At 47.1% G+C, this 25868-nt stretch overlaps 1 protein-coding gene across 1 annotated transcript; it reads right to left on the bottom strand.

The window, feature by feature from the left end:
• Positions 1–14112: 14112 nt before the first annotated feature.
• Positions 14113–18279, bottom strand: HEY1 (hes related family bHLH transcription factor with YRPW motif 1). Its single transcript, XM_082719434.1, has 5 exons — positions 17731–18279; positions 17383–17458; positions 17169–17252; positions 16796–16877; positions 14113–15881 (listed from the first exon to the last, which is right to left on the bottom strand). Exons 1-5 carry the CDS (start codon positions 17817–17819, stop codon positions 15298–15300), a joined length of 915 nt encoding a protein of 304 aa, XP_082575560.1. The 5' UTR covers positions 17820–18279; the 3' UTR covers positions 14113–15297.
• Between the last annotated feature and the right edge of the window lie 7589 nt (positions 18280–25868).

Genomic DNA, 25868 nt, shown 5'->3' with positions numbered 1-25868 from the left:
ACTCTGCAGAGCACTTCTGAGGATAACACATGGAACAGAAATGAGCCTCACGCTCACACCATCCCTAGAGGCTTAAAAGACTGGGTACACTGCTGTCCTGTTAAACAAACAAACAAACAAAACTGAGATTCAATTAAGAGTAAGAGCAAGAGAGAGACCATGAATGTTGTCCCAGGCATGCAGTCATCTTTGCCACCAATGTAAGTGCTGATGTTGTTATTACAAAAGACAAGATTCTGGGAAAGGGGAGTAGGTGGGAGCCAGAGATTCTGTGAGTCACCAGCACCGCTGCTGATAAGGAAGATTAAGGGGACCAGGAGTGTCCTGAAGCAGTGAGAGGAATGGACATCCCAGAATCATCTAGGACCGAACACCTAGACCTCCAGGTTTCAAACAATTCCTCCCCACCACCACCATCACCCAATTCTGATTCAGTAGGTCGGGGCGCAGCCACGATTTTTTCCTGTTTTTTTAACAAGCACCATCGTGGCCAAAGCAGCCACCAGCCCACAAGCCGACCCGGTCGGTTACTTCTCTGCTGCAAGTTCCAGTAGGATTTCTGCCTCACTGCCGGTACAGCACTAGGCCTACCCCGGCCGGGGCCCTGGGAAGGGGGAAGACAGTGACGATAGAAGACCCTCAGAACATTTACACTCCCCTCAAAATTCACTTAGAGATCCGATTTTTTTAACCAAATTAGAAAGAATATACATACGTCCTGTGTTTTTAGTTCCAAAATAATTAATCTAATTATATTAAATTGCTCAGTGTCTGATATAAAACAACAAGAATACAGGAATACCTTCATTAATAGAAAAATTTAGATACATTAAAGGAAAACCACAATAGCCTTTGCAAGTTTGGCTCAGGGGCCAGATACGGATTATAGTCCCGCAGACGTCAGGGTTGACTAGCCCGGTGTTTGGCCACCCGGTACAGAGCTACTTGCTTCAGGAGAGCTGTCTGCTGGACCGACTGCTGCGGAGCCCGCGGGGTCGTTTTCATCCTTCTGCATGACTCCCGGGTCAGCTCCTCACCGTCTTATTGACGTCCTGACCTCCAGATCTGCAGGGATGCCAATCCACACCTGGGAAGGCACCTGCAGTCGGACCGCAGGGCCGGGTCCTCCGCCAGACGCCCCGCCTCCCATCAGAGCATTTTCTCCCGCTTTCCAGGCCCCGCGCTGAAGCTTCCGCGGGGTCAGTGCTTCCCCGCTCCCGCCGCGCTGGCTTCTAGCGTCACTTCTCCGTCTCCCGGGTCCGACCTCCCTTGGCCCTTAGACTTCATGCCCCGGCATGTTGGCTCACATATCGCATGGGCTCTTTCTTAATGAACAAGCGTCTAACCCTTTCGTGTGACCTTCCTAATAGAAACCAACTCTGTCCCCTCCCCATCTCCATGCCGCCATGCTTTGTGCAATGTGTCTGCCCAGGTCAACCCACACGGAGGCAAGAATGAGGTGCTTCGGGGGCGCCTGGGTGGCACAGTCGTTCAGCGTCTGCCTTCAGCTCAGGTCCTGATTCCTGGGTCCTGGAATCAAGCCCTGCATCCGGCTCCCTGCTCAGCGAGTATTAAATAATTAATCCCTGTTATTATATATATACACATATATATGATATAATTATATATATTAAAATTGATTTTGAAATATATATAAATATATATTATATTAATTATATATTATATTAACATGATATTATTATGTTAAATAAATGAATAAAAGCTTTTTTTTAAAAAATGAGGTGCTTTGGTAGTGATACAATAGGAAGAGGACATATATTTGAAAAGAAAACATTTCCACAAGACACCGCAGCTCCTTTTATTTTCCTGGATGCAATTTTCGTTGGTGTTCTATGCACAGAGCACCTCATCACAGAATGAGCACAGGAAGGAAGAAAGGAAGGAAGGAAGGGTAAGCAGATGAAGGAGAGAAAGAATGTTTACCAATAAATAATAAATAATAAAATAAATTAAATAAATAAATAAAACAAATAAAATAAATAATAATAAATAAAATAATAATAAAAAATAAATAAACCTCTCTTTGGAGGTCTTGCAAATCCCAAGGCCCCAGAAAGTTCATCTTGCTGCCCAGTGATGAAACAAAGCATGTTCGCTTAAAGTGACCAATTAACCAAGTCACACATTCCTGTATCCAGCTAAGCGACCACAAGAGTCCTCTAGACATTACTACTACAGGAGCTCAGAGCAGGGTAAAGTAGCAGGCTGGAGGAGACAAGAACAGGGGCAAATCTCCTAGGCCTGATTATGAAGAACTCGGCGTAGTGGGACCGTTTATTAAGAGCTGGACTAATTCTGTATGAGTCCTTTGTTAGCTCTCTACCGCTTGGCCCCACTTTCTTATTCTGAGAGCCTGTCTCTCCAGTGAGGGCTTAGCTACACACAGTGGACTTCTCTGCCATGTTTCTCGAGAGGGTGGCTGTCGACTTCTCCGCAGGAGGACGCGTCTACAAGCCACATGGCTGGAGCCAGGTAAGAGGGGCATTTCCACAGCTCCTGTTCAACAGCCAGAGTTCACCATCTTTAGAAGGGAGTCAAGCTCCAAATCGACAGAGAAAAGAAAGTTAGGTCAGTTCAAGGGCAGTCATAGTGAGAGTCTATGTTGACAGTGAGGACCCAGTCTCTTGGACTGCTGGACCAAGTCCGCCACTCTTTTATAAGTGTCTGGGGTGAAAACCCCCAATCCGCAGCCTGCCTGGGTGCTTGTGATCAGCTTCACCCAGAAACCTGCCTCTCAGCAACCAGCCTCTCCCTTGTTGCCTGAAGAGCCTGCCCCAAGCTCCACAGCACTCCCCTTCCAGCGTACTAAAGCAGCAAATAACAATGGTGGCTGCACATTTCTCTAATGGCCTGAATGATTTGTACGAGGATCAGCACTGCCTCTAGAGCGCCTGATTTAATTGGTCCGGGCTGCAGACCGGCCGCTGGGATTTTCCCAACCTCACTAGGTGACTTTGGCATGCAGGCAAGTTGAGGTCCACTATCCTGAAGCATTGCTAACAAGGTGTCGTTATTTTTCAGACTCTAGCTGAAGTTTGGGGGTTATGAAGTTTTTATTTATTTATTTGACAGAGATCACAAGCAGGCAGAGAGGCAGGCAGAGAGAGAGGAGCAAGCAGGCTCCCTGCTGAGCAGAGCCCGACCCAGGGCTCAATCCCAAGACCCTGAGATCATGACCTGATCTGAAGGCAGAGGCTTTAACCCTCTGAGCCACCCACGTGCCCCAAGTTTGGGGATTATGAAGACATAATGTGGCAGAAGATGAAAAACAATTTGAAGGGACGCCTGGGTGTCTCGGTTGGTTAAGCGGCTGCCTTCGCCTTAGGTCAAGATCCGAGGGTCCTGGGATAGAGGCCCAAATTGGGCTCTCTGCTCAGCGGGAAGCCTGCTTCTTCTTCTCCTTCTACCTGCGGCTCCCCCTGCTTGTGTACTCTCTCTCTCTCTGACAAATAAATACATAAATAAAATCTTTTAAAAAGTGGGTTGGGTGTCTGCCTTTGGCTCAAGTCAGGATCTCCAGGTCCTAGAACCTAGAGCTCCCTACACAATAGAACATCTGCTTCTCTCTCTCTTTCTCTCTACCCCTCCCCCCACTGCTCGTTTTCTCTCTAAATAAATAAAGAAAGAAATATGGTCTTTTAAAAAATCCATTTGAAATTCTTATGTCCTAAAAAAAAAAAAAAAAAAAAAAAGCCCTCACTCTGTCCTCTCCCTTAGGAAGTTTGTCCTGGCTGGAGAGAGATGAACGCCAATGGCCACTTGGTTCCACCTCCACAGGCCCCTCTCTGCCCCACAAGTCCCCTTTTCACCCCGCTCAAGCACCCTGTCTCCAGTTCTGGCACTTTTGCACACCAGTTTCAGCCATGATATGATGCGGGATGCCCCAAAACTGCAGAAGCAAAGGACAGTGGGGTTAATGAAGTGACCACTTGAACCCCAGCGGTTGGCCAGCTGCAAATCTGGCGATCTGGGAATCGGGCTGTGCCTTCCAAAGACAGCTGCAATATCCACAGGGATAATTCTGGATGCTCTGGCCAGCTGGGACTTCCAGGACTACACAGGGATTATAGGATCTCTGGGTAGCTGGCAACCCTTTCTTCTACCAGGTCTGGAGAGATTGAAACTCTCACCTCCCAACATTCCAGAATGAGGTGCCCATCCTCCCCTGCCTGATCTGTTGTCTCTGCTCCCATGTCTCCTATCCCTGTACTTCCCTCCCCACTAATTCCCTACCCCCTCACCCCAGCCCTAACCACACCGCAGAAGCTGAGAACTTTGGGTGGCCCAGGCGAAAATGAGAGATGAGCAGGCAGAAGAGGGGCACTGGTGACTGGGTTTTGTTATGAAGAGCCCATGAAACCGCCACGTCCAGCATGTCTCGGCCACACCCGCCTACCACTATGCTCTACACACCAAACGACACCCTCTCCTGTGTGGAATTTGGAGGCCATCCAGATCAAACTCAAATAACTTCTTACGTATTTGTCTTCCTGACACCATATAACATGCCAGCCACTGTTCTAAGCACTTTAAACACATCGTCCCTATTTATCACAGCTAACCCGACCCCATGAGGAAGGTTCCGTAGATACCCTATTTCTCAAATGAAGATTAAAGCTTGAGAAATTGAAATAACTCACCCAGTGTTTCAGCTGGTAATCTGGATTTGAACCACATTTAATTCCAGACATTTCTCTATAATAAAAGAGTTTCAAGCTTAAGATCATCAAGATCAGTGGTATGAAAGTTTTTCGGATTGTGTGATATTGTTATTTATAATAAGATAAAGATATATCTTCTTATAGTTGGCAGAGTTCTTAAAACCCTTGGAATTTCCTAAGTGATAAGTGCAAGTGTCTTTTGATATCCGCAACAAGTCCTTTATAATCACACCTGCATTTCTGTTAATAAGATGACTTTTGGAAAAAAGCATCCCAGGATGGAGGCTGGTTGCCAGAGCCAACCATGTGATTAGATGGTGGAAACTTTCGATCCCACCCCCAAACCTCTAAAGAGGGGAGAGGACCTGGAGATTGAGTTCAAGAATGAAGATCCAATGATTTTAATCAATCATGCCTCCATAATGAAGCCTTCATAGAAACCCAAAAGGGCAGGTTTCAGAGACCTTCCATGTTGGTGACTTCATCCATAGGCTGTAACAGTGAGGCAGCCCAGTTCCACGGGGACAGCCGCTCCTGCCTGGGAACCCTTCTGTAGCTTTTCTCTAAGAAAAAAAAAAAAAAAAAGATTGTATCTATTTATTTATTTGAGGTGGGGGAGGAGTGGGGCAGGAACAAAGGGAGAGGGACAACCAGACTCTGTACTAAGCACAGAGTTCAACACAGGGCTCGATCTCACAACCCTGAGATCATCCCTTGAGCTGAAATCAAGTCAGACACTTAACCCACTGAGCCACCAAGGCACCCCCTTTCTTTACCTTTTCATCTGACTATTTATCTGTATCCTTTATAATATCCTTTATACTAAACTGGTAAACCTAAGTGAATGTTTCTCTGAGTTCTGTGAGCCACTCTAGCAAATTAATGGAACCAGAGAAGGAGGTAGGTAGAAACCGGTCAATAGCCACTAGGTCAAAAGCAAGGTGATAACTTGGACTTGTGATTGTCATCTGAAGCAGAGCAGGGAACTGCAATCTTTTTTGGTAATGAGCTCTTCACCTGTGAGATCTGACACTATCTACCCCTCAGAATTCAGTTAAATTATAGGACGCTGGGGCTCCTGGGTGGCTCAGTCGCTAAGCGGCTACCTTCAGCTCAGGTCATGATCCCAGGGTTCTGGGATTGAACCCTGCATCGGGCTCCCTGCTCAGCGGGAAGCCTGCTTCTCCCTCTCTGACTCCCCCTACTTGTGTTCCCATTTTCACTCTCTCTCTCTCTCTGTCAAATAAATAAATAAAATCTTTTTAAAAAAAATTATAGGATACCCAGGCAGTGCCCCCTGAGAGGGAGGTGGGGGGATGGGTGAGACTGGTGGTGGGTATTAAAGAGGGTACGTATTGCATGGAGCACTGGATGTGGTACATAAACAATGAATCTTAGAACATGAAAAAAAAATAAAATAAAATCAAGATGTTAAAAAAAGAACCCCAAAATAATAAAATTTTAAAAAATAAAAGACAAATAAAGAAAAAATACAAAAAATAAAAGATTTATTTATTTTAGAGGCAGTGGGGGCAGAGGGAGAGAGAAAATCCTCAAGCAGACTCCCTGTTGAGGGCGGAGTCCAAGACCCTAAGATCATGACCTGAGCCAAAAACCAAGGGTCAGATGCTCAACCAACTGAGCCATCCAAGGGCCCCTAGAGTTCATGTCTTGCCCATAACAAAAATACGTGTGAGACAGGCCGAAAGAGGAAGCAGAAGGTAAATTTCTACTTCCCCAGTTATCAATAAGGAAACCAAGTTTTGGAATTGTCCCTTTGTTCAGTATCCTGTAAGTTTCTGTGTCCCTAGATCTGAGATGGGTAAGAGGCATGCATGGCTTTCTTTTGTAATATAGGGAAGTCCGCCGAGAGCAGCGAGTTGGGAAAGCTGGAAGTCAAGAATCGCATACGTGTGGTGGTTTAGCATTTGAGGATCATGCTTCTAAAAGGTGTATCCATGTATCCATTGCCCTTGAAAGTCTTAGGCGCCCTGGTCCATTTCCCACCTGAAGCTCTTTTAACAGAGAGCTCAGCCTCTCCCAAAGGAGTTTGTTCCATTTTCAGGTTACTGAAGTCATTAGAGAGTGTCACAGGGGACCCCCTACCGAGTTGGAGTCAATCAACCCGTGAACTGAGTTGGTTGATTTACACAACAACAACGCAGACTTCTGATCTCCCTGATTGAATCCTGGCTCTGCCTCTGAACATAGGATTTTGGACAAGTGTCTTCATCTTGCAAAATCTCATAATCAGATCATAATGCTGACCTTTCAGAATAATCCCTGTTAAAGATCAAAGATGATGGATGCAAATCCCCTAGCCCCGTGTCTGGCATATTGCAAGCATTAAATAAAGAACTGTTGTGGTTCGACAGGTGACTGAGCCTTCTAACTGCTCCATCATCCAGCTCCCGTTTCCATGACTATTCCGGAAGATAGGGAGACACTCAGTGAAACGAGTCACTGTAGCACAGAAACATTATTCTGTAGTGTGTCCCAGTGGGCCAGCAGCGGAAACCTTTTCAAAAGGAACGGAGGTGTGCAAGGCACAAGAGCGAGTGTTTTTCTTTACTTCTTGTAAGCGTTCCAGGTGACAATGTGAACCTTTGTCTTGAAATTTTGCCCTGTGGCAAACTAAACTCAGTGATTTGCAGTATAGAAAATCCGTCTTCTTAAAAAGATCTAGGCTTAAAAAGAAAGAAAGAAAGAAAGATCGATCCAGGCTTCTGGAATCTTCCTGAAGGAGGAAGGTCTTCACCATTGCCCAGAATCCCCATCCCTGTTTGGCAATCTCATGCATTAGCTCCTTTCATGTACTGGGATCTCAATCTTGTAACTATGTGTGCACTTCTCCATTAAGTAAGGAACAGTTAATAAATATTTGTGCGGGGGGGGGGGGTGTTTGTGTTTTACAGTAACTGCCTTCAACCATATTCTGACAAATCTTTTGCCTTCTTTTAATGACATCTTAGACTAAGTACATTCTTGTCACTTTTGCTAAAGGAAACCAGTCCCTTTTTGAAATGCCAATCTCCTTTCTCATCTGAAACTTGTCTCCCATCCCATCATCAGCTCACATGTGGAGAGGCGCCCCTGGAATGTGGGGGGCATGGTCTGCTCTTTGGCTCCTTCTCCCCCCTCCAGCACCTTGGGGGGTAGAAGTGGGGGATCCATGCTCCTGGTCAGTTCTGGCTCTCACATTCTTTCACCCCTTTCCTTCCCCAGTCTAATTACTCTGGTGTTGAGGAAGAGAGAAGAGAGAAGACATCTCATAGACGCTGGGGTAAGGAGCAGACACCTTCTTCTTACTCTGACTCCTTTGCTTTCCCTCTGATGCCAGAGGCCTTTGCTGACATGATGTTTTCCAAATAGATGATGTACGTGGTGTCTGGGGGGAGATGTTTAGCTTCAGTCTCATACACTTCATGTCTAAGAACCACACCTCCTATGGAAGGTAGCTCTATCTGTCTTCAGCCCTCACAGTCGTCCAAGCCTCAAACCCACTTTCTGTGACTCCCATACCCACACTTAGCCACTATCATCCCTCATGAAACCTTTCAACTTGCCTACTCCCCACAGGGAGGGGAGAGAAAAGCCCCCCTGGGCCAGGTCCACACACTGCAATCATTTCCTTTGTTATCTTCCTTACGTAAGCCGGGATGGGGGTCAGTTGTAGGGCTATTGTAGAACATGGCAGGGATAGTTTGACCTCTGATTAAAAATTGTGAAGGGGTTTGGGCCCTAAGTGGGCTTTGGTTCTTCAGAATGTGAGGTCCCTACTGCTCTGTGCCCTCAGCAGAAAAGGCTGCCCTCAAAATCCTGCTACAAACCCATTACTGTTTGATGGTCAGAATCAAGGTCAAGAATGAAACCCCCTTCCCCATCACAACCCTACGCTGTCCTATTCTCTATGAGAATGTATGTCTCCACCTGAGAACCACTGGCCTCTACTTCTATAAGGTTCTCTCTTTGCATATTTAATGCAATACTTTACGTATCGGATCTTTGGCCTCCAACTTATTCCAGACTATACTTCCTTTAAACTTGTCACATTGAGCGTAAATATTGCCTCCGTGTTGCTCTCCTGTGAACCCTGGATGACTGTAGTCTGTCTGCATAGTAGATCTTTCCTCTTTTCTTTTCTTTTCCTTCTTTTCTTTTTTCTTCCTGAGAGAGAATAAGCACGAGTAGGAGGTTCAGGGGGAGAGTCAAACAGACTCCAGGCCCAGAGCAGAGCCCCATGAGGGGCTCAATTCCATGACCCTGAGATTATGACCTGAGCTGAAGCCGACTGTGCCACCCAGGACCTCCATGGTAAAACTTCTAGTCTCTCCATTTCTGTAAATGCAGATGCTGTGCTCCCCCATCCCTACCCCAACCAGATATATGCCAATGTGACAAGATCAAAAATGCTGAAACCCCCTAGCTGGCCAGAAGGTGGAGGTGATGATGAGTTAAAACTGAAGGTCTTCATGGAGATTAGGATCTTCTGTGGGGAATATAAAAAAGTGACCATGGGATACCCCGGGGGGCTCAGGTGATTAAGCAACCAACTCTTAGTTTCAGTTGAGGTGATTATCTTAGGGTTCTGGGATGGAGACCAGCATCAGGCTCCCTGCTCAGTGGGGAGCCTGCTGGTCTCCCTCTTTCTGCCCCTCCCCCTCCTCACACACGCTCTCTAAAATAAATAAATATATTTTTCAAAAAGTGACCAATAGGGGCACCTGGGTGGCTCTGATGGTTGAGTGTCTGCCTTCGACTCTTGTCATGATCTCCAGGTCCTGAGTTGGAGCCCCATGTTGGGGTTCCCACTCAGTAGGGAATCTGCTTCTCCTTCTTCCTCTCCCTCTCCCTCTGCCTCTCCCCTGCTTGTGCTCTTTCTCTGTCTCTGTATCTCTCTCAAATGACAAAATAAATTTTTTTTTAAAAGTGACCAACGTCCCTCCAAGAAAATAGACTTAAAGGATGGTGGTCCAGTTGAATTTCTTCTAAAGCAGAATTTTATAGCAGTGAAGAGAAAATACTGAAGTGAAACACGAATTTGCTTTCCCTGGTAGTTTTTAAAATAAAAGGCTGGGGGAGGGGTGGATAGAGACATATCTGTGTGAATCTGCTTTGCTATGCTTCTTAGTGCTAACAAAGGAGCGGCTTGGATTGACCAATTCATCCCACAAATAGGGATTAGGTGTTTCTTATATGTGAGGTGCTTTTGAAGGGACAGAGCTCTAGAGGTGAACAAATCAGGCAAAACAGAGAGTAAACAAGTAATTGATGAATATGCTGTTGGCTAATGCGATAGCAGAAAACTCCGGAGAAAACCAAAAGGGGGCTGAGAGGGTGGAGGGTGGAAGGTGGGGGGTGGTGGGAGGGGGCGGAGGGCTCAGAGGGGTGACTGGTTTAAGTAGACTGCGAGGGAGACTGCTGGGGAAGGGGGCTGTGTGAAGAGCCCTGAAGAATCATTAGCAGATCCCAGTTGGCTTAAGGGAGGTCTGGGGGGTGTGGGGGGGGAGGAAGGGTGAAGACAGAGGGGAAGCCAGTGCTAAGGCCTGGAGGTGAGCGCAGACTTGGCACATTCCAGCATCCGCAAACAGGGAACGTGGCTGGAGCAGAGGCAGAGGACAGCGAGCAGTAGGAAACAGTCAAGGCAGATGATTAAGGGCTCAGATATGTCATTCTTTAATTTCATGATTCAATTCCGCATTCATGAACATTCCTACACACCGGAAACAAAACCATGCTTGGAGGAGGTGGAGGATAGTGGGGGAAAAAAAAACCACTAAAAGTAACTACAGAAAATTCTCAGTAATCAACTCTTTCGGGGATAACCTTTGTCTCTCTTTCGGCCTAATATGATGTTTTTACGTTTCTTCTGCTAAACCAAGTCCTAGGCCACCCTAACTCCCTAGGAATCATTAAGTTTTCAAATTTAGGCACGGTTTTTCACTTGACTGTATGTCAAAACCCAACACAAAGCACTTGACGAAAAATTTAAGAGTAAATTAATTTAAGAGTAAATATAATGGGAATTTTTACAACATAACTCTGAAAGAGCGTAATAGGACAGCGTATTCACACAAAATCTAGAAACTTCCACAGACTATCTCAGGATCGCTGTGTATCCCGGATTTCCCTGGGGCTTATGGTCCTGGGCAACAATTCTGCTACAAATGCTCGTCAATCTCTACAGACAGCTCAAAAAGAGGAGGCCTGGGTTTTTCTTTTGCTTCCTCTCCCCTCTCCCCGCTAACCCCACCCCCACCCCAACAGAGCACTAAAGCATCTGAGTGAAAAGCCCTGCAGTTCATCAAGATCAAGGCAGGCATCATGTTTCAAGTTGAGGTTCAAAACAGCTTGCACTTTGCTGAGACTTCTTACTTCCTGAAATCAGATGGCGCCTTTTAGGGCGACAGTGTGCTGAGTCATGGCGAGCTGCAAACTCACTCTTTCACTGAAGGCCAAAACCAGGCTGAGCCCCCATCTTCCTCCTTGGTAGAAAAGGAACACAGGGACCCTGGTGAGGTACCCCTTCAGAAGTAAGTCCTGTGAAGTGACGAGACTCAGAACAAGAAGAATGATTTTTACCTTCTCTCTCCTTGTGGAAATTCGACAATTCAGAAGTAAGAAAAACTCTGCCTCTTACCTTTACAGGATAATCTTAAGAGGAAACCACCTTCTGCTGCCTAATTACCACATTGTTTATGTGCGGTGGGTGTTCGTCCATTAAGCATATTCCTAAGCCACGCATGATAAAAATACAAAAATTCTAGCCCTCAGAGAGCCATTCGGATTAGGACCCTAGAAGGTGAGGCCCAGCCCCACCTGCCCAGTCTTAACCTGCAGACAGGCTTTGGTGAGTTAGTTTACCAACCCGTATAAATTAGCCTGTTTCACATAAATATCAAAAATTGGACATGTTCTCAAAAACTTGAAAGATCTGGCAACACTGGACCAAAATTCCAGCATAGATACCAGTAGTATGGCCCTTCAGACAGACCTTCAGATAGAAGGTGCCGGAAACACGTGTTCCCTGGGTCGGCACCCACCTGGCTGATGCTCCTGTATCCTTTCCCCCACTAGTGCCTGTCCCCGTGCGTATGTGCCCAGGAACCCCGGCTAGTCCAGCCACTTTAGCTGACAGATGAGGAAAGTGGGGTCCAGAGAATTTTACATTTTAAATTTAAAGGTCATTCCATTAGGTAAAAGCAGAGCAAGAAGCAGAATTTAAGTCCTCTTCCTAAGACATCCCCATTCCCCAGAGCTCTGGTTGTAAAAGAAATTGGGCCACATTTGAAGCAGTGTCTCAGATGATATTAGCTCTGAAGTTGTTTTAATTATAAATCATCACTGGAAACTAATGAAGGCATCAAAGCTGCGATACTGGTATAGACCAGAAGGGCTGGGGCGAAGTAGAACTAGGAGATAGAACATTTCCTGGGGGATTTTAAATATAAGTAATCTATATTTAAAATATCATGATTTTAGCAAGTAATGGGGGGGCTGAACAAAAATCACATCCTAATTTAACTATACTGAACGAATTAGAAATGACACTTCCCAGATTTTTCTTTACAAGTTTTTTTTTAATGCAAGAATTCTACCCTTCTATTGTTGATGTCATTAATCCCTGGTAATACCTATAATGAAAAGAAATGAATAATTATTGAGACCTTCCAAGATTCTTGGTGATGAATGATATTTTCTTCATAAGGGAAATTTATGGGCCACATAAAAAATTTTTGTTTTCTAGGGGTAGGAATATAATGAATGAAGGTATCGTATCCAAGTACGCTGGTGCGGATGACCCTGAGGTTTATTCTTTTTCTTACTGCATCAATTCCAAATAGAAATGAGTTTTCCTGCATTCCTTGTTCTGCATACCACTGGCGTATCACGATCATTCCATCCTGTTTCCCAGGAATATCCCATTCCACCTGCACCATTTCCAGAAACCTGTCCCCTTGAAGGGGCTTAAAAAGAAAACCAAAATACTTCTTTGGAAGACTTTATGTAATCCTGAAAATGACCCTCCCCACCCCCTCCAAACAAAAAGAGACACTTAGTAGCCAAACAAGGATCCACCAGCGGATCCTGACACACACGTGTCACAGGTCCCCAGTGCTCTCCGCAGAGCCAGCAACAGGACTGGCTTTACTTCTGACCACTTTAGCAACCCTCTAAGTTTAGGTGCAAGTAAGAGAATCTACAGCAGTCTGAGCACAATGCTGTTCAGTAATGCTTTAATGCCATTTGAAATCACGGTTGCTAAAATTAAACTGACACTTGGCAGAAATTACCGTAACACTTTCTATCATGGCGTCATGAAAGGCAGAAAGTGTCTGCGTGGCACAGGCGGGTGATCAGAACAGAGCAGTGCACTCCAGGAGGGACCAACATGGGAGGCCACGTGGAGAAAGTCTGAGGGGGAGGTTAAATTAGAGACCCACAGTCTCCAAAATCCCTTTGGAGAGACCCAGAAGTCGTAGCTCAAGTTCAAAGTCTGAACTTCTCTCTGCCTTCCTGTCATGTTTTAATTAGAGCAGGGAGGAGGAACTCAGCTGTCCGGCAACAAAAAAACAAAAAAGCAGGCTCTGTTGTGTCATCTGCCCAAGTGGGTTTTCTCCCTCTCCTCCCCACCAACCTCAGGATCAAGGTGAACTTATTCCAAACCAGGAGACGGCGCTCCTGCACTGGCAGGGGTGCTTTTAAGGCAACGGAAAGGCACTGTTCTCCCCCTGGGGCCCACACTACTGCCTCTGTTCTGGCAGCATCTTGTTCTAACCTAAAGCACATGTCAGTTTCCTCACTACACAGCTCAGGAGTCCACTGCAGCGAAAGGGTTAAGCAAATTCCTTGCAACAAGACAAGGAAAGACTCCTGGAGCTGTGCAGGTGCAGAATTATAGCCTGCCAGAGCTCATCATGCCCGATTCCCCAGCCCCTGCACCGGGTATCAGAGATAGCAATGCTAGGCTTTTCTTGTTTTCCAGCTTAAAAAAAAAAAAAGAAAGAAAGAAAGAAAAATGAAACAAATTTTCTGTTCTCTCAGCACAGAACAATGCACACAGTAGATGCTCTCAAAAAAAAAAAAAAAAAAAAAAAATTGTTGAGTGGTCAACACGGTGTTCGAAGATTTCATCAGGATTTTCTCCCACCCTGCAACTCCCAGCGTGACTTGAGGCTTCCTAGCCCCCACAGGGCTGGCTCAGGGTGATGGGCCAATGCAACAGTCAAAGGGCTCAGCCAAAGCTCGGCACCATAATGGAGTCACCTTATTCAGCGCAAATTCACAGAGTTCAGGATTCCAAAAATAATGAAGTCATTCGACATAAGAAAACTGGTGGCCAGGCAAAATGAAAAGGAGAGAAAATTTCTTTTCTGAGCCAAGAAAGGGAAAGGCCAAGCAAAGTATGTAAGACATATGCAGCGAACACTTTGTTCTTTTTTTTTTATTTAGTCACAACACATCAGTACAACAGAGGCCAAACCCAGTTCAGTGGAGGTCGTTTACATTATACCTGCTAAAAGAATAAAGCTGTAAAATGATGCTTTTCTAGCCTGAACCAAATTAAATCAAAAGAAGGCCGGAAAGCCCCTTGAATATCTCAACAACCACATGTCCATGCACCGAAAAGGAAAACACAACACTAACATTTCCAGTTAAAAGAAAACCTAGCAGTTCTGGGAAGAAGTAGGTTATGCATTTAACGGTTTCCACTGGACTGTTCCATTGACCGCTTGCACCCCGAGATCACTTATCCATGTTAACACTTATGAATTTGAGATCCATGAGACTGGAACTTCATTGCATTGCTTGGGGCTGGTGAATGCAGGCATATTCTATGCAATCACCTTCCATCTCCTCCCCACCAACTCCAAATGAGGATCTGGCCTACAAGTGGCTCTCTCCTCCCTAAGCCAGAACAGCCAAACCCTGGCAGATGTCACCAGTTGGTAATATGGACTCAGGGCCCCTGATGGTGTATACACTCACCTGACTGCCGCAGGAGGCAGAGAATGAACTCATCTTCTTTCTTGGATAAAGCTGATCATCTGATTTGTCAACGCTTTGTTCAGAAATATAAAATTCAACATAGATCCTTCCCCCGCCCCCGCAAAGGAGTATTATTCATACAACACCTTAATTGTCAAAATATTAACAAATAGCATCATGTTAACATTGAACTTAGTGGTTTGGAAAATTAATTCTAAAAACAGACTTCAACTATACAAGAAGAAAAACAGACCGAAATACTAAATGTTAAAATTCCCCAAACTTTGAGGCAAAAACGGGATCATTCTGAGACAGAGAGGTTTACAAAATAATGAGGCATAGAACAAACCTATTACCAAGTGTTGGTTTATACTCACTATTTCAATTTACTGTTTGGAACAAAATTTAACAACTAGTTTTTTAAAAACTGCTAATACATGACATGATAAAAAAAAAATTAAAAAAAAAAGTAAACCAACAAACCTTTAGTCTTTCAACAAAATTTATCTGAAAGTGTACCTTTTTCCTTTCTACTGTTACTGACGACTTTAAGGTGATGTTGGCAACAGCCCAGCTCAGCTGGGATTTTAAGTGTTCCCCTCCCTCATTTTATAGCATCAGTTCTTTAAAAAGCTCCGATCTCCGTTCCCCAAGGTCTATAGGGCTTGCCAAGGTTTGCTGCCTGTGTGGGTGCCGAAGGGCTCAGTGCATTGGGAGACAGTAAGTGAAAGGAACCAAAGGAGAAGGGGAAGGCCGACAGGGAAGCCACCGAGGAGAGCAGGGGCGGCGAGAGTTTGGAGGCGGTGGTGACCACAGGGAGCACCGGTCCGAGGCCGCCACTAGGGGGCGCCCGCAAAGCGGGCGCCTCCGGATGCGCCGAAGCTAACCTGCCCTGGTGGTGTGGTTCCGTGGGCGAGGCCGTGGTGCCAGTGTTCCCGTGGCCGTTCTGGGGCAGCAGCAGGGGGTGCGCGACGTGCGGGTGATGTCCGAAGGCGCTCCCCCAGGGAATGTGTCCAAGGCCTGCGTGGGCGCCGCTGGCCGCTTCCCGCTGGGAGGCGTAGTTGTTAAGATGTGAGACCAGTCGAACTCGAAGCGGGTCAGAGGCATCTAGTCCTTCAATAATGCTCAGATAACGGGCAACTTCTGCCAGACACTCCCGAAACCCCAAACTCCGATAGTCCATTGCAAGGGCGTGTGCGTCAAAATAGCCTGAGGGAAAGAACAAAAGAAAAACCTCAAAGCTTTGCTCATTTCTCTGCAGGCCTTCAGTACCAAAGGCAGCCCTTCCTAGCAAATAAATACGTACAGCCTTAAAAACGGCATGCACGGGTTCTTATGAAGGTCCAAATATTCGGGAGTCAACCAAAGTCTTCGCATTAATCAACAGGAGAAGTACGTCTTTGCTAATGAAAGTTCAAAGCCCAATTAGAAGCTGCTGAGCAGAAAGTGGAATTATACCCTACCAGCAGATGAAACTATGTTCATTCCTTTAATGTTTTCCCCCAACAACAACAAAAAATACATCAAGGACAGAGAAACCACAGAACAGTGAAATTCATTAGACACACAGATGTAAGTTATCATCATGGAGATTTTAGGCACTTGGTCCTGAGTAAAGCATTTTCCGGCTGGAGACAGACACACAGACCCTGGTCTCCTATCTTCTGTTAGGTTTTCTCTAATTAACCACAACAGGTTTCTTTCTTCAAGAGTCATGTAGGAGCTTACTTTTTAACGCTGTCGATAAAATAAAGACCATAATACTTTAAAAAAAAAAAAAGTCTTTTTCTCAAAATGTCAATAAACAAATGTGGTGAAATCTATCTGATCTTAATCAGGACTGTTACAACTTTAGGGCACCTCTCACATAAAAGGTATTCTCCAAAAGAAGGCACATTAGCTCACTCCGGAAGAGGACTAGAGTAAGGAATTCACTGGAGAATATGTGCATTTGCAAATGCCTTGACCGGCGACTGTACACGCCACACCATTCTCTCCCCACCCCCAAGGCACGCAGCAAAAAAATAAGGCAGCTACTGCACCAAAGCTGGCCTGCAGCGGCTGCTCTTTCTATCCAGAACACTCAGGGCCGCCACTAGACTTGCCACTACAGTGACATGTACCTTTCCCTCCTGCAGTGTGCAGCATTTTCAGGTGATCCACGGTCATCTGGAGGATTTCGGCTTTTTCTAGCTTAGCAGATCCCTAAAGAAGAATATGGCCAAAAAAGAAAAAAAAAAAATTAGTTGGCACCAAGTGCCTTTGGGGGAAAAAATTAAAATAGACACGCATGTATATGCTCTCTAAATCATAAAAGTACAAACTAAAGCAAAATGGGTTGTCTTCGCAAAATATGTTGGAATCCGTATGTGATTCATCTCTAGCACAAGCAATATGGTTATTTTTCGAGACACAGATGAGGTTCAGATTAATGAGGGTAAGGATTCCAAAGGTGTGGACAGCTACGGTAGAGCTCTACGCACTTTTCTCCATTACCTGCTTCTCAAAGGCACTGGGTACCAGCCGCCTCAGCTCAGACAAACTGTTATTAATCCGGTCCCGTCGGCGCTTCTCGATGATCTGTAGAAAGCAGGCAAAACAAAGGGGGATATTTCCATCAAGACTGTAAATTTCAAAATGAAGCAAGGTAGTTCTTTCCATTAATTAATTAATAACAAAACAAAACAAGAAGCACTGTAAAGAGACTCACGCCTCTTCGTCGTTTCCTGGCCAAGATCTGTGAAGATGTAGTTGGGGACATGGAACCTAGAGCCGAACTCAAGTTTCTGAATGAAGGGAGGGAAAAAAAAACAAGAATCGCTGTTAAGCGAGGGGAGGTGATATGAGGGGTCTTCCCCACCCCCTCCCCGCTCTCAAGGCTGTTTTGGCAACTTGGGTTTGGAAGCGCTTCGGGGGTCCTTCACCCCGGACGGCGGCCGGACCGAGATGCGCAGAGGTCAGCGGAGGGCACCGACGTGCCCCGGCCCTCGCCCGCTGTCACCGCGGCCAGCCGACGCTCGCCTCCTGCCCAGGTTCCGCGCGGCCGCGGCCGACTCACCCATTCTCATCCGCACTCTCCTTTTCCACTTCGATGGTCTCGTCCAGCTCACTGTCCGAGGAGCTGTACTCGGGGTGGGCTCGCTTCATGCTGGCTGCGTGGGGGCTGCGGGGGAGGTTGGCGCGGCCGGCAGGGAGGAGTTAACAGCAGCGGCGCCTCTCCGCGCTCGGGGGCTCGCGTTCCGCACACACTGATCCCGCTCACGCTCAGCCTCCGGTTAAAATTCAACCATCCCTTTCCCACGCTGCGCCCCTACTCAGGTCCCGGGGGAGGGCAGGCGGGGTGGAGGAGGCGGGCGAGGGGGCGGAGGGGCGGGGCGGCGGCTCCAGGGCAACAGCCTCCCCTCCGCCAACCGGCTTCTCGCTCCGTTGATTGGCAGCCGCTCCGGGGAGGGACCAGAACGAGGCTCAGGGCGAGGGCGAACCCCGCCCCCGCCCTCCTCGCCGGCCCCTGCCCGGCGGCGGTGCGTCGGCTCCGCGGGGGCTCCGCTGGGTCTCCGCTGCGGGCGGGGGCAGAGGAGGCGCGGGCGGCTGTGGGCCGGCGGCGGGCAGGCGGGGGAGGCCGGGCCGGGACACAAGCCCGCCGGCGGCCGCGGCCCCGCCCCGCCCCGCGCGCCCCGATTGGCCTGGACGCACGCCAGGGCCGCGCCTGCAGCGCCGCCGGTGAGCCGCACGCGCCGCGGGCCGTGGGAAAGTGCCGGCGCCACGGCCGCCAGCCAATCCGGGCGGCCGGCGGCGGCGACGGCGGCCGCGCTGGCGGCGGCGGCGGCGGCGCTGGGCGTCCGCATGAATGGAGAAGAATGGGCAGGCGGGGGAGCGGGGCCGCGCGAGGGCGCGCCGGCGGAGGCTGGGCGGCCGCGGGCCGGGCCCCCCGTGTGAACCTGTAATCGGAGCCCGGGCGCCGGGCGGCCCCGGAAACCGCCGCCCTGCGCCGCGGTAAATCTCGGCTGCGGGGCCACCCGTGCCCGGCGGCGGGAGGCGCGCGCCGCTGGCGGAGCCGGGCCCGATGCACCTGGCCGGGTGGCGCGCCGGCCGCTCCGTGGGGGCTGCAGGGCGCCGGCGGGGAGCAGAGCCCATGCACCGCCGCAGTGGCCACCAGCAAGACGTGGTTTCTGGGGATGTCGTTTTACGTTTTGGGGGTGGACCGTGTCCCCACATGCAGCCAGCCTCGCTTCTGCAGGGCTTCCCATCCTCCAGAGTGGAATGAGTACCCTGTGCATCTAATTTCCGGGCAAGTGGAACGCTTGTTTTCTCGGCTGACTAGGTGGAAAGAAAAAAAAAAAAAAAAAAAAAAAAAGACCCCTGGGGATATCCATTATGGTTTTTTGTTTTTGTTTTTGTTTTCTGTTGTTGTTTTTTGTTTCCAGGCTTTGGCGGCCAGATCTCTCAGCCCGCGACAGGGTGGCGGGGCTGGGCATTTGCGTCTGAGGCCGCCCTCTCTGCGGGAATGCACGTCTCTGACCCTTACACACACGCGCGCGTACACACACACAGACACCACATCTCCGGCTTGGGTTCTTGGCGTGTACTGGGATCTCTGCGAAGCTACCCAAGTCCTCCAGAAGATACTGGGGAAGAAAATTGTGTATCTCTGGCCTGATGCCCTATTTGAGGATTTGTGGAAGCAGCCGGATGGGTGTTTTGAATTTGGAAATCCAGGGTTCTCTATCCCTTACAAAGGAGCAGAGCAATTGGTATTCCCCTCAGGTCCGTTCTTTGGCTGCTGACCTTGCAGTCCTGTCACTGAGGGAGCACTTGATAGATACTTTGGATAAGAAACGTTTTCTCACTTTTGCAAATATCTTCACCGTTTCTGTCACTGTTCAGTTAGTGAGTCATGAGCCCAATGCCATCTTAACACATTTGAGGCGCCACATCCTCTGAATGGCCTGAGCCTAATAGGTGTGTTGGATTTTAACCCCTCATCTCCACACACGTATTATTCCACCTCCAGGCTCCCACTGAACTCTTGTTTCACTTCAGCTTCACCTCCAGGCCCTCACGTCTTTTCCTGGTCTCCTCTGCTTCCCTCTCTAGGCTGGGTCCCTCCCTCAAGCCATGTTGGATTTTTTTTCTTGCCCTTGTGGCCTGATATCCCCCCCACATGCCACCTGTCAGTTGTCCATCCAAGATCAACCCCATTTTCTGCTTACTCTGCCCAGACACACAGGTAACAGCTCTTTGGGGGTTGACAGAGGTTCAGCCTCCCAAACTCCTTTCCAACCTCCACAGTCTTCAGTCAGTCCTATCGTTCACTGCCATCTGCCTCTTCCCTCACCCCCAGAACCTGATGATCCAGGCATAGGAAACCTTCCACCGCTCCCCTCTGCCGTCCAGAAGTCCCTCTGGCATTCAGTTTGTTCCCCCCACCCCAGAAATTAGTGTGACTCCTCCCTCTCTGTGATTCCGTGGTTCCCAGCCTCTGGAGTCTACAGAAAGTGAGACTTTCTTGCTTTGGCCCATTCTTGCTGCCTTGCAGGGGCATAGGTGGGGCTGCAGATAGGTGGGCAAGAGGAAGGGACAACCTTGGGATTGAGGATTCCTGATTCCACACGACTACCTAGGCAAATTATTTCTCTCACATTCACTATTACTTTTTGTCAAAAATGAGGTTTACATTAAAACATTACCTTTCTCCTGCTTCTCAATCCTGACTCTCATTTACTCATCCATCGAACTAATACTGAGGTCTTCTGTGTGCGGGGCCCTGTGCTAGCACTTGAGAATGCAGTGGTGACCCAAGAGTGGTATAGCCACTGCCTTTCTAGAACTCACATCCTCCTCTGGGGGAAGGGTAGGATGGGGGAGCTGGACAATGAACAGGTGAAATCACTGTAGATGTGCTAATGCTCGAAAGCACCTTGAAAAACAAGGGGGTCAAGATATGCCATGAGGTCTGGAAAGGACTTTTCTGAGCTTGGGAAGGCACTTAACTAGGCGGTTCAGTTAGAGCCACCAAAGAAATGGCTGAGATCCTGCCATGGGTAGCAGAATCATGGGAGAGAGTTGGACTGAGAGTGTGAGGCCGAGTTTTCTGCCACCTGCACACTGGAGAGGATTTATCCCTGGAGGCCTTGAGTAAAGCAGGGCTGTAAACTTCTTAGCAGTCCCCTGAGCAAGACACAACCTGCAAAAGCGACCCGCTCTCCAACCCAAGGGGGGCTGCCTAGACCTGGCCCCTCAGGAAAGGGCCTTTTTCCAAAGAGGGAGTATTTTTCATAGTCCACCTGTCCTGTGGTAGCAGCCTCTCCAGATTTGCACACAAGCCCATCTCCTGGTCTGTCTGTGGAATCTGGGTTTATTGACTCACTTATATCCAGCGCGTTGCCTTTCTCTGTGTTCTCTTGCAGAAGTGATGCTCCAGACACGTTGGAAGGTATAGGTGCTCCGTATTTTGGAATTCACTCACAAGGCCAGGCTTAGGTTGGGCCTTCCCACAGTTGAACCAGTGAGACCTCCAGAGGGAAAGAGCCCATCCTCAAACTCCAAGTTCCAGCATTTCTGGATGAAAGAGCTTTACGGGTGGCCAACTGGCTGGAAGCGACACAAACAGTGGCTGGGTAGGGAACTGCCCAGGAAAAAGCCCTGAATCTTCAGTTGTCTATTCATCAGTGGTTTGGTTACAACTAAATCTTCAGTTGTCTATTCATCATTGGTTTGGCCACTGTCAAGGTCCCTAACTGAGTGTCCAAATGAGGCCCTTTTTCTCAGTTTGCTAGGGAGCACAGGCGATCTTGACTGTAAGTGCTAGAAATGGTATACAGGAAGGCAAGAGACTATACCAGCACCCCCCAAAAAAGAGAGGGGCTGCTTCACTCTGGTCTTTTAGACAAGTTGCTTCTTTATCCAGGCTGAAGCAAAAACCTTTGTTAAAACCACTTTCAGGAGAAGTCAGCCAGTGTTGGACACATCTGAGTCTTGCTTATGTAGTCACTTGCCACACTTGTATAAAGCCCCTACTGTGTGCTGGGCACTGAGCCAGGCTTGGAGCAACGAGGGGAAAAGTCCACAGTCTTCATCGAGCTGCTCACAGGAGGGTGTGGTAAAGATTCCGTCAGACTAGCCTTAGCCCCACAACATTGAGCAAGTTACTCAGCCTCTTTAAACCCCGATTCTCGTATCTGTAAAATGGGGATATTCATAATAGTGATTTTCCGGTGTCATTTTATATAAGATCAGGTCTATCAAGCATTTTAATGGTGCTTGGCCAAGAGGAAGCAAGCACTTAATAAACAGTTGCCGTCTTTATGAGCTATTAATATGCCTGATTCACCAATGAGTAAAACCGAGCACCGGGTTACCCCTCGGTTTTCTTCTGATGCTCTGTTACACATCTAATGAGGCTGAAAGGAGGAAAGAATTATTACCTAGTAATTGGATATATTAAAAACAATCTCTGGAAGGGCACCTGGGTGGCTCAGTGGGTTAAGCCTCTTCTTTCAGCTCAGGTCATGATCTCAGGGTCCTGGGATGGAACCCGCATCAGGTTCTCTGCCCGGCGGAGAGCCTGCTTTTCCCTCTCTCTCTGCCTGCCACTCTGCCTACTTGTGATTTTTCTCTCTCTGTCAAACAAAAAACAAAAAACAATAAAAAAAAAAGTCTCTGGAAAGTAATATCCTTTAAAGATGACAAGAAAGAACCTATGCATTTTGCTAAGAGCACTAGAATATTTTGAGTAGAGCTTGAAATAAGCATCTGCTATTCATTATTAGTGAAAGTTGTGTTTTTTGAGTTTCTTATTAAGGAACATCCCCAAGCCCGCGGTGCTATAAATGTGTGCATAAATAAGTTGCATACTTAGGGAGTTCGGAGATGGCTCCTTTAGGAGAACACCCCAAATCAGAAACTGCAAAACAAGAGTCGCCCAAAACTGTTATACCGAAATTTTGACCGAACGCCAGTTTCCCTCTGTGTCTCACTCTCGCTGCTTTCTGTGGCTGCTGCCTCAAACGCCAGATTGCCTTGTGGCCTGTCATGCCACGCAAAAGTGCTTTTCCACTATCAACCCCCCTAATTGAGGTCAGATGTAAGACGCCTTGGTGTTCGCCCCGGGGAGAATTGCTTAACTGGAAACCCAGCAGGCAGCGGTGGGTCCATGGGGAGAGGAGGCTTCCAAGCTGCCTGCTGGGGTTAAGGGACCCTTTCCTAGCTCTGCGCCCTTGAGCCCACCTCTTTCCTCCCAACCTGTTTCCTCATCCATAAATAAGAATAATCCCTCCGCTTTGGTTCTGTTTCGTTTTGGGTTTTTGTTTTTTGTGTTTTTTGTTTTTTTAAAGATTTTATTTATTTATTTGACAGAGAGAAGTCACAAGTAGATGGGGAGGCAGGCAGAGAGAGAGAGAGAGGGAAGCAGGCTCCCCGCCGAGCAGAGAGCCCAATGCGGGACTCGATTCCAGGACCCTGAGATCATGACCTGAGCCGAAGGCAGCGGCTTAACCCACTGAGCCACCCAGGCGTCCCGCGTTTTGGTTTTTTTGAAAGGGAAAATGAGACAAGCATTTTGTAAAATGCTGCACACGTGTTATGTCTCATGCTTGTGAGTTATGATGATGATGGTGGTGGTGGTTGTAACACGGGCTGCTCCTCTGGAGCTCTGCCGGGCTACCTAGGAGAATGCTTCTGTAAACTCTCCTTGCTCCCGCCAGAGAATTTCCTCCAGGAGGAGCCACTGTCTTTCAAAGGTTGGGGGGGAGGGGTATTTAAAATGCTAAAGTGCATTTCACAGACCATTAATCTCTCAAGACTCTGTAAATAAAAGAATCTGTTTTCAAATACATCGGGGAAATTCTTGGAGATCTCGGGGCACGGGAGAGAGAATGGCTCTGAGAAGTCCTTAGTAAGGGACCCTCCTGGACATGTGTCTAACTCAGCACTTCCCCAACTTTGGACCCATAAGAAAATTAAGCATAGGTGAAAAGCAACTTAATAAAAAGTATTGTTGAGTTCTGGTTATATAATTTCTGCTTTGAAAGTTCTTTGCTAACTACTCTGTGAGACCAATTCTTTCTAGAAATTTATAAAAACTTTTTTTTTTCCCAATATGGAACACGCATTTGTGTGCTATTCTTGTGCTGGGGCCATGCTAATCTTTCTACATAAATTCTTTGTAATAGCAGACATTTTAATGACACTTACCATATGCCAGGCACAGTTTTAAAAACCTTTTCTATAATGATTTGAATCCTCACACTAAACCAGGAAGGAGGAATTTATTATTTTTCTTGGTTTTCATGGAAGAAGATAGGAAATTTGCCCCAAATCGTATCTGACTCCGTTAGGGGTTTGATTCCATGACGCCCTCTTTGCCTCAAAGAGTAATTTCCAGAGTATTCTTTCCTCCATTGAAATGACGCAAATAGTAATTTACAACACGGTTTTTGCAAAGTAATTCAAGTACTAACTTGTAATATATTCTTTTCATTATTTAAAGAATTCATCTACTTTTTATTTCCAGACTTTCAACACAGCTCTGGATATAACTGAGATCAATCTTAAGGTGTCACAAAAGCAAGTTTGCGGACTCTCAAACTTGTGTTTGTGGACACCTCTGAACCTGCACCCAGTTACCTTCAGTGGAAGGGAAGGCTTGTGATCCTAGACGCCGAAAGGTGAGGTGAGGTCTGCAACTTCACTGGACCCCACATATTCCATAATTCGGCATTTCTGCATTCATAAATACTTATTACAACAAAGTCTTCGATGATTTTAAATTATCAAAATGCAAAGTGTGGCAGGAGGTACCAGGTGAGCCCCCAATCAGAACTCACAGACTCTGTCTTTGAAAATAGCAGGCTAAAAAAAAAAAAAAAAAAAAAAATAGCAGGTTGCTAACCTCCTAGCTTGTCTGTATTCCTGAAATGATAAACACTGGAGCTTTGGTTTTAAATGGAAAGGAATGTTGTTGAGTGTTTTTGGTTTTCTTACATTTCAATTTAGGGGCCCAGGGCAGAGGTGAAGAAGAAGAGAAGAGCTGAGGGGATTGACTTTGAGTCTCAGAAGAGAGAAGGATTAGGACCCAAAGCTGAAGGAGTGGTTCGTGTGATTACTCTGGGTGAAAAAATAATGCTGACCAGCACCCCAGTGACAACATGATTCAGACTGGGACAGGGTCACTCTGCAACCCGCACCTACCCCTCCATGCACACTTAACCACCAAATGGCACTGTAAGTGTGTGGGGTAATGTACCAGCAGGGAGACTAGGAGCTTGGCAAGGCAGAGGCTTAAGGAGGCCCAGGCAGTGATGAACTCAGTCCTAAATATCAAGGAGGCACGGCCCAGGTAGGGCTGAGTACTTAGGGGTGAAAATCTGACAGGCAGGAAGAGTTACATTGTAATCTGGGTATTGATGTGACTTTGTTTATACTCCAAGGCTAATGGGGCCAGGCAACATTCCAATTAAAAGAGCGAAAATGAAGTGAAAGATGTTTGGATATGATCCCTCCATGTGAATTATGTCCCTCCAAATTTCATATGTTGAAGCCCTAATGGTATTCGGAGACGGGGCCCTTAGAAAGTAGTTGGGGTTTTTGTTGTTACTGCTTTTTGGGATTTTGGGGGTCGGGCAGAGAGACTCTGAAGTGGGCTCTGTACCCAAGGCAGAGCCTGACACAGGGCTCCATCTCATGACCCTGACATGGTGACCTGGGCTTAACTGACTGAGCCACGCACGTGACACAGCAGTAGTTAGGTTTAAATGAGGTCACAGAGTGGGGCCCTCGTGATGGGATTAGTGCCCTTAGAAGAGACACCAGAGAGCTTGCTCTCTCTCTGCTGTGTGAGGACACATTGAGAAGGCAGCCTTCTACAATCCAGGAACAGTGAAAAAATAAATCTGTGTTGTTTAAGCCACCCAATCTATGGTATTTTGCTACAGCAGCCCAAACTGAGAAAACTCCTATTTCAAAATTTATAGAATGTTAATATATATCTCTGTAAGTAGGCATTTCTGTTATAGATGTGTTCTGTTCCACAGCTTTGAGAATCTATTTTCCTTTTCAGTAACTGAAAGAGCTAAACAAAAGGTTTTTACAAATGTTTCTACTTAAAAGGTCCCATTTTATAGCATCAAAGATATATTTCTATTTTTCTTTTTTTTTAAGTTTTTATTTACTTGAGAGAGAGAGAATGAGAAAGAGCAT

Source organism: Mustela nivalis, assembly GCF_964662115.1.
Source record: "Mustela nivalis genome assembly, chromosome: 2".
In the NCBI taxonomy this organism is placed as follows: domain Eukaryota; kingdom Metazoa; phylum Chordata; class Mammalia; order Carnivora; family Mustelidae; genus Mustela; species Mustela nivalis.
The sequence above is the reverse complement of the archived record's forward strand: the minus strand, read 5'-3'. Positions and strand labels throughout refer to the sequence as shown.

Excerpts from the sequence above, each read along its gene's own strand:
- HEY1 (XM_082719434.1), bottom strand. The coding sequence starts at position 17,819 with ATGAAGCGAGCCCACCCCGAGTACAGCTCCTCGGACAGTGAGCTGGAC. Across the intron at positions 17,253-17,382 it reads CCAGGAAACGACGAAGAGGC|ATCATCGAGAAGCGCCGACG; the intron begins GTGAGTCTCTTT and ends TGCTTTCTACAG. Across the intron at positions 15,882-16,795 it reads GCACACTGCAGGAGGGAAAG|GCTATTTTGACGCACACGCC; the intron begins GTACATGTCACT and ends TCTTTCCCTCAG.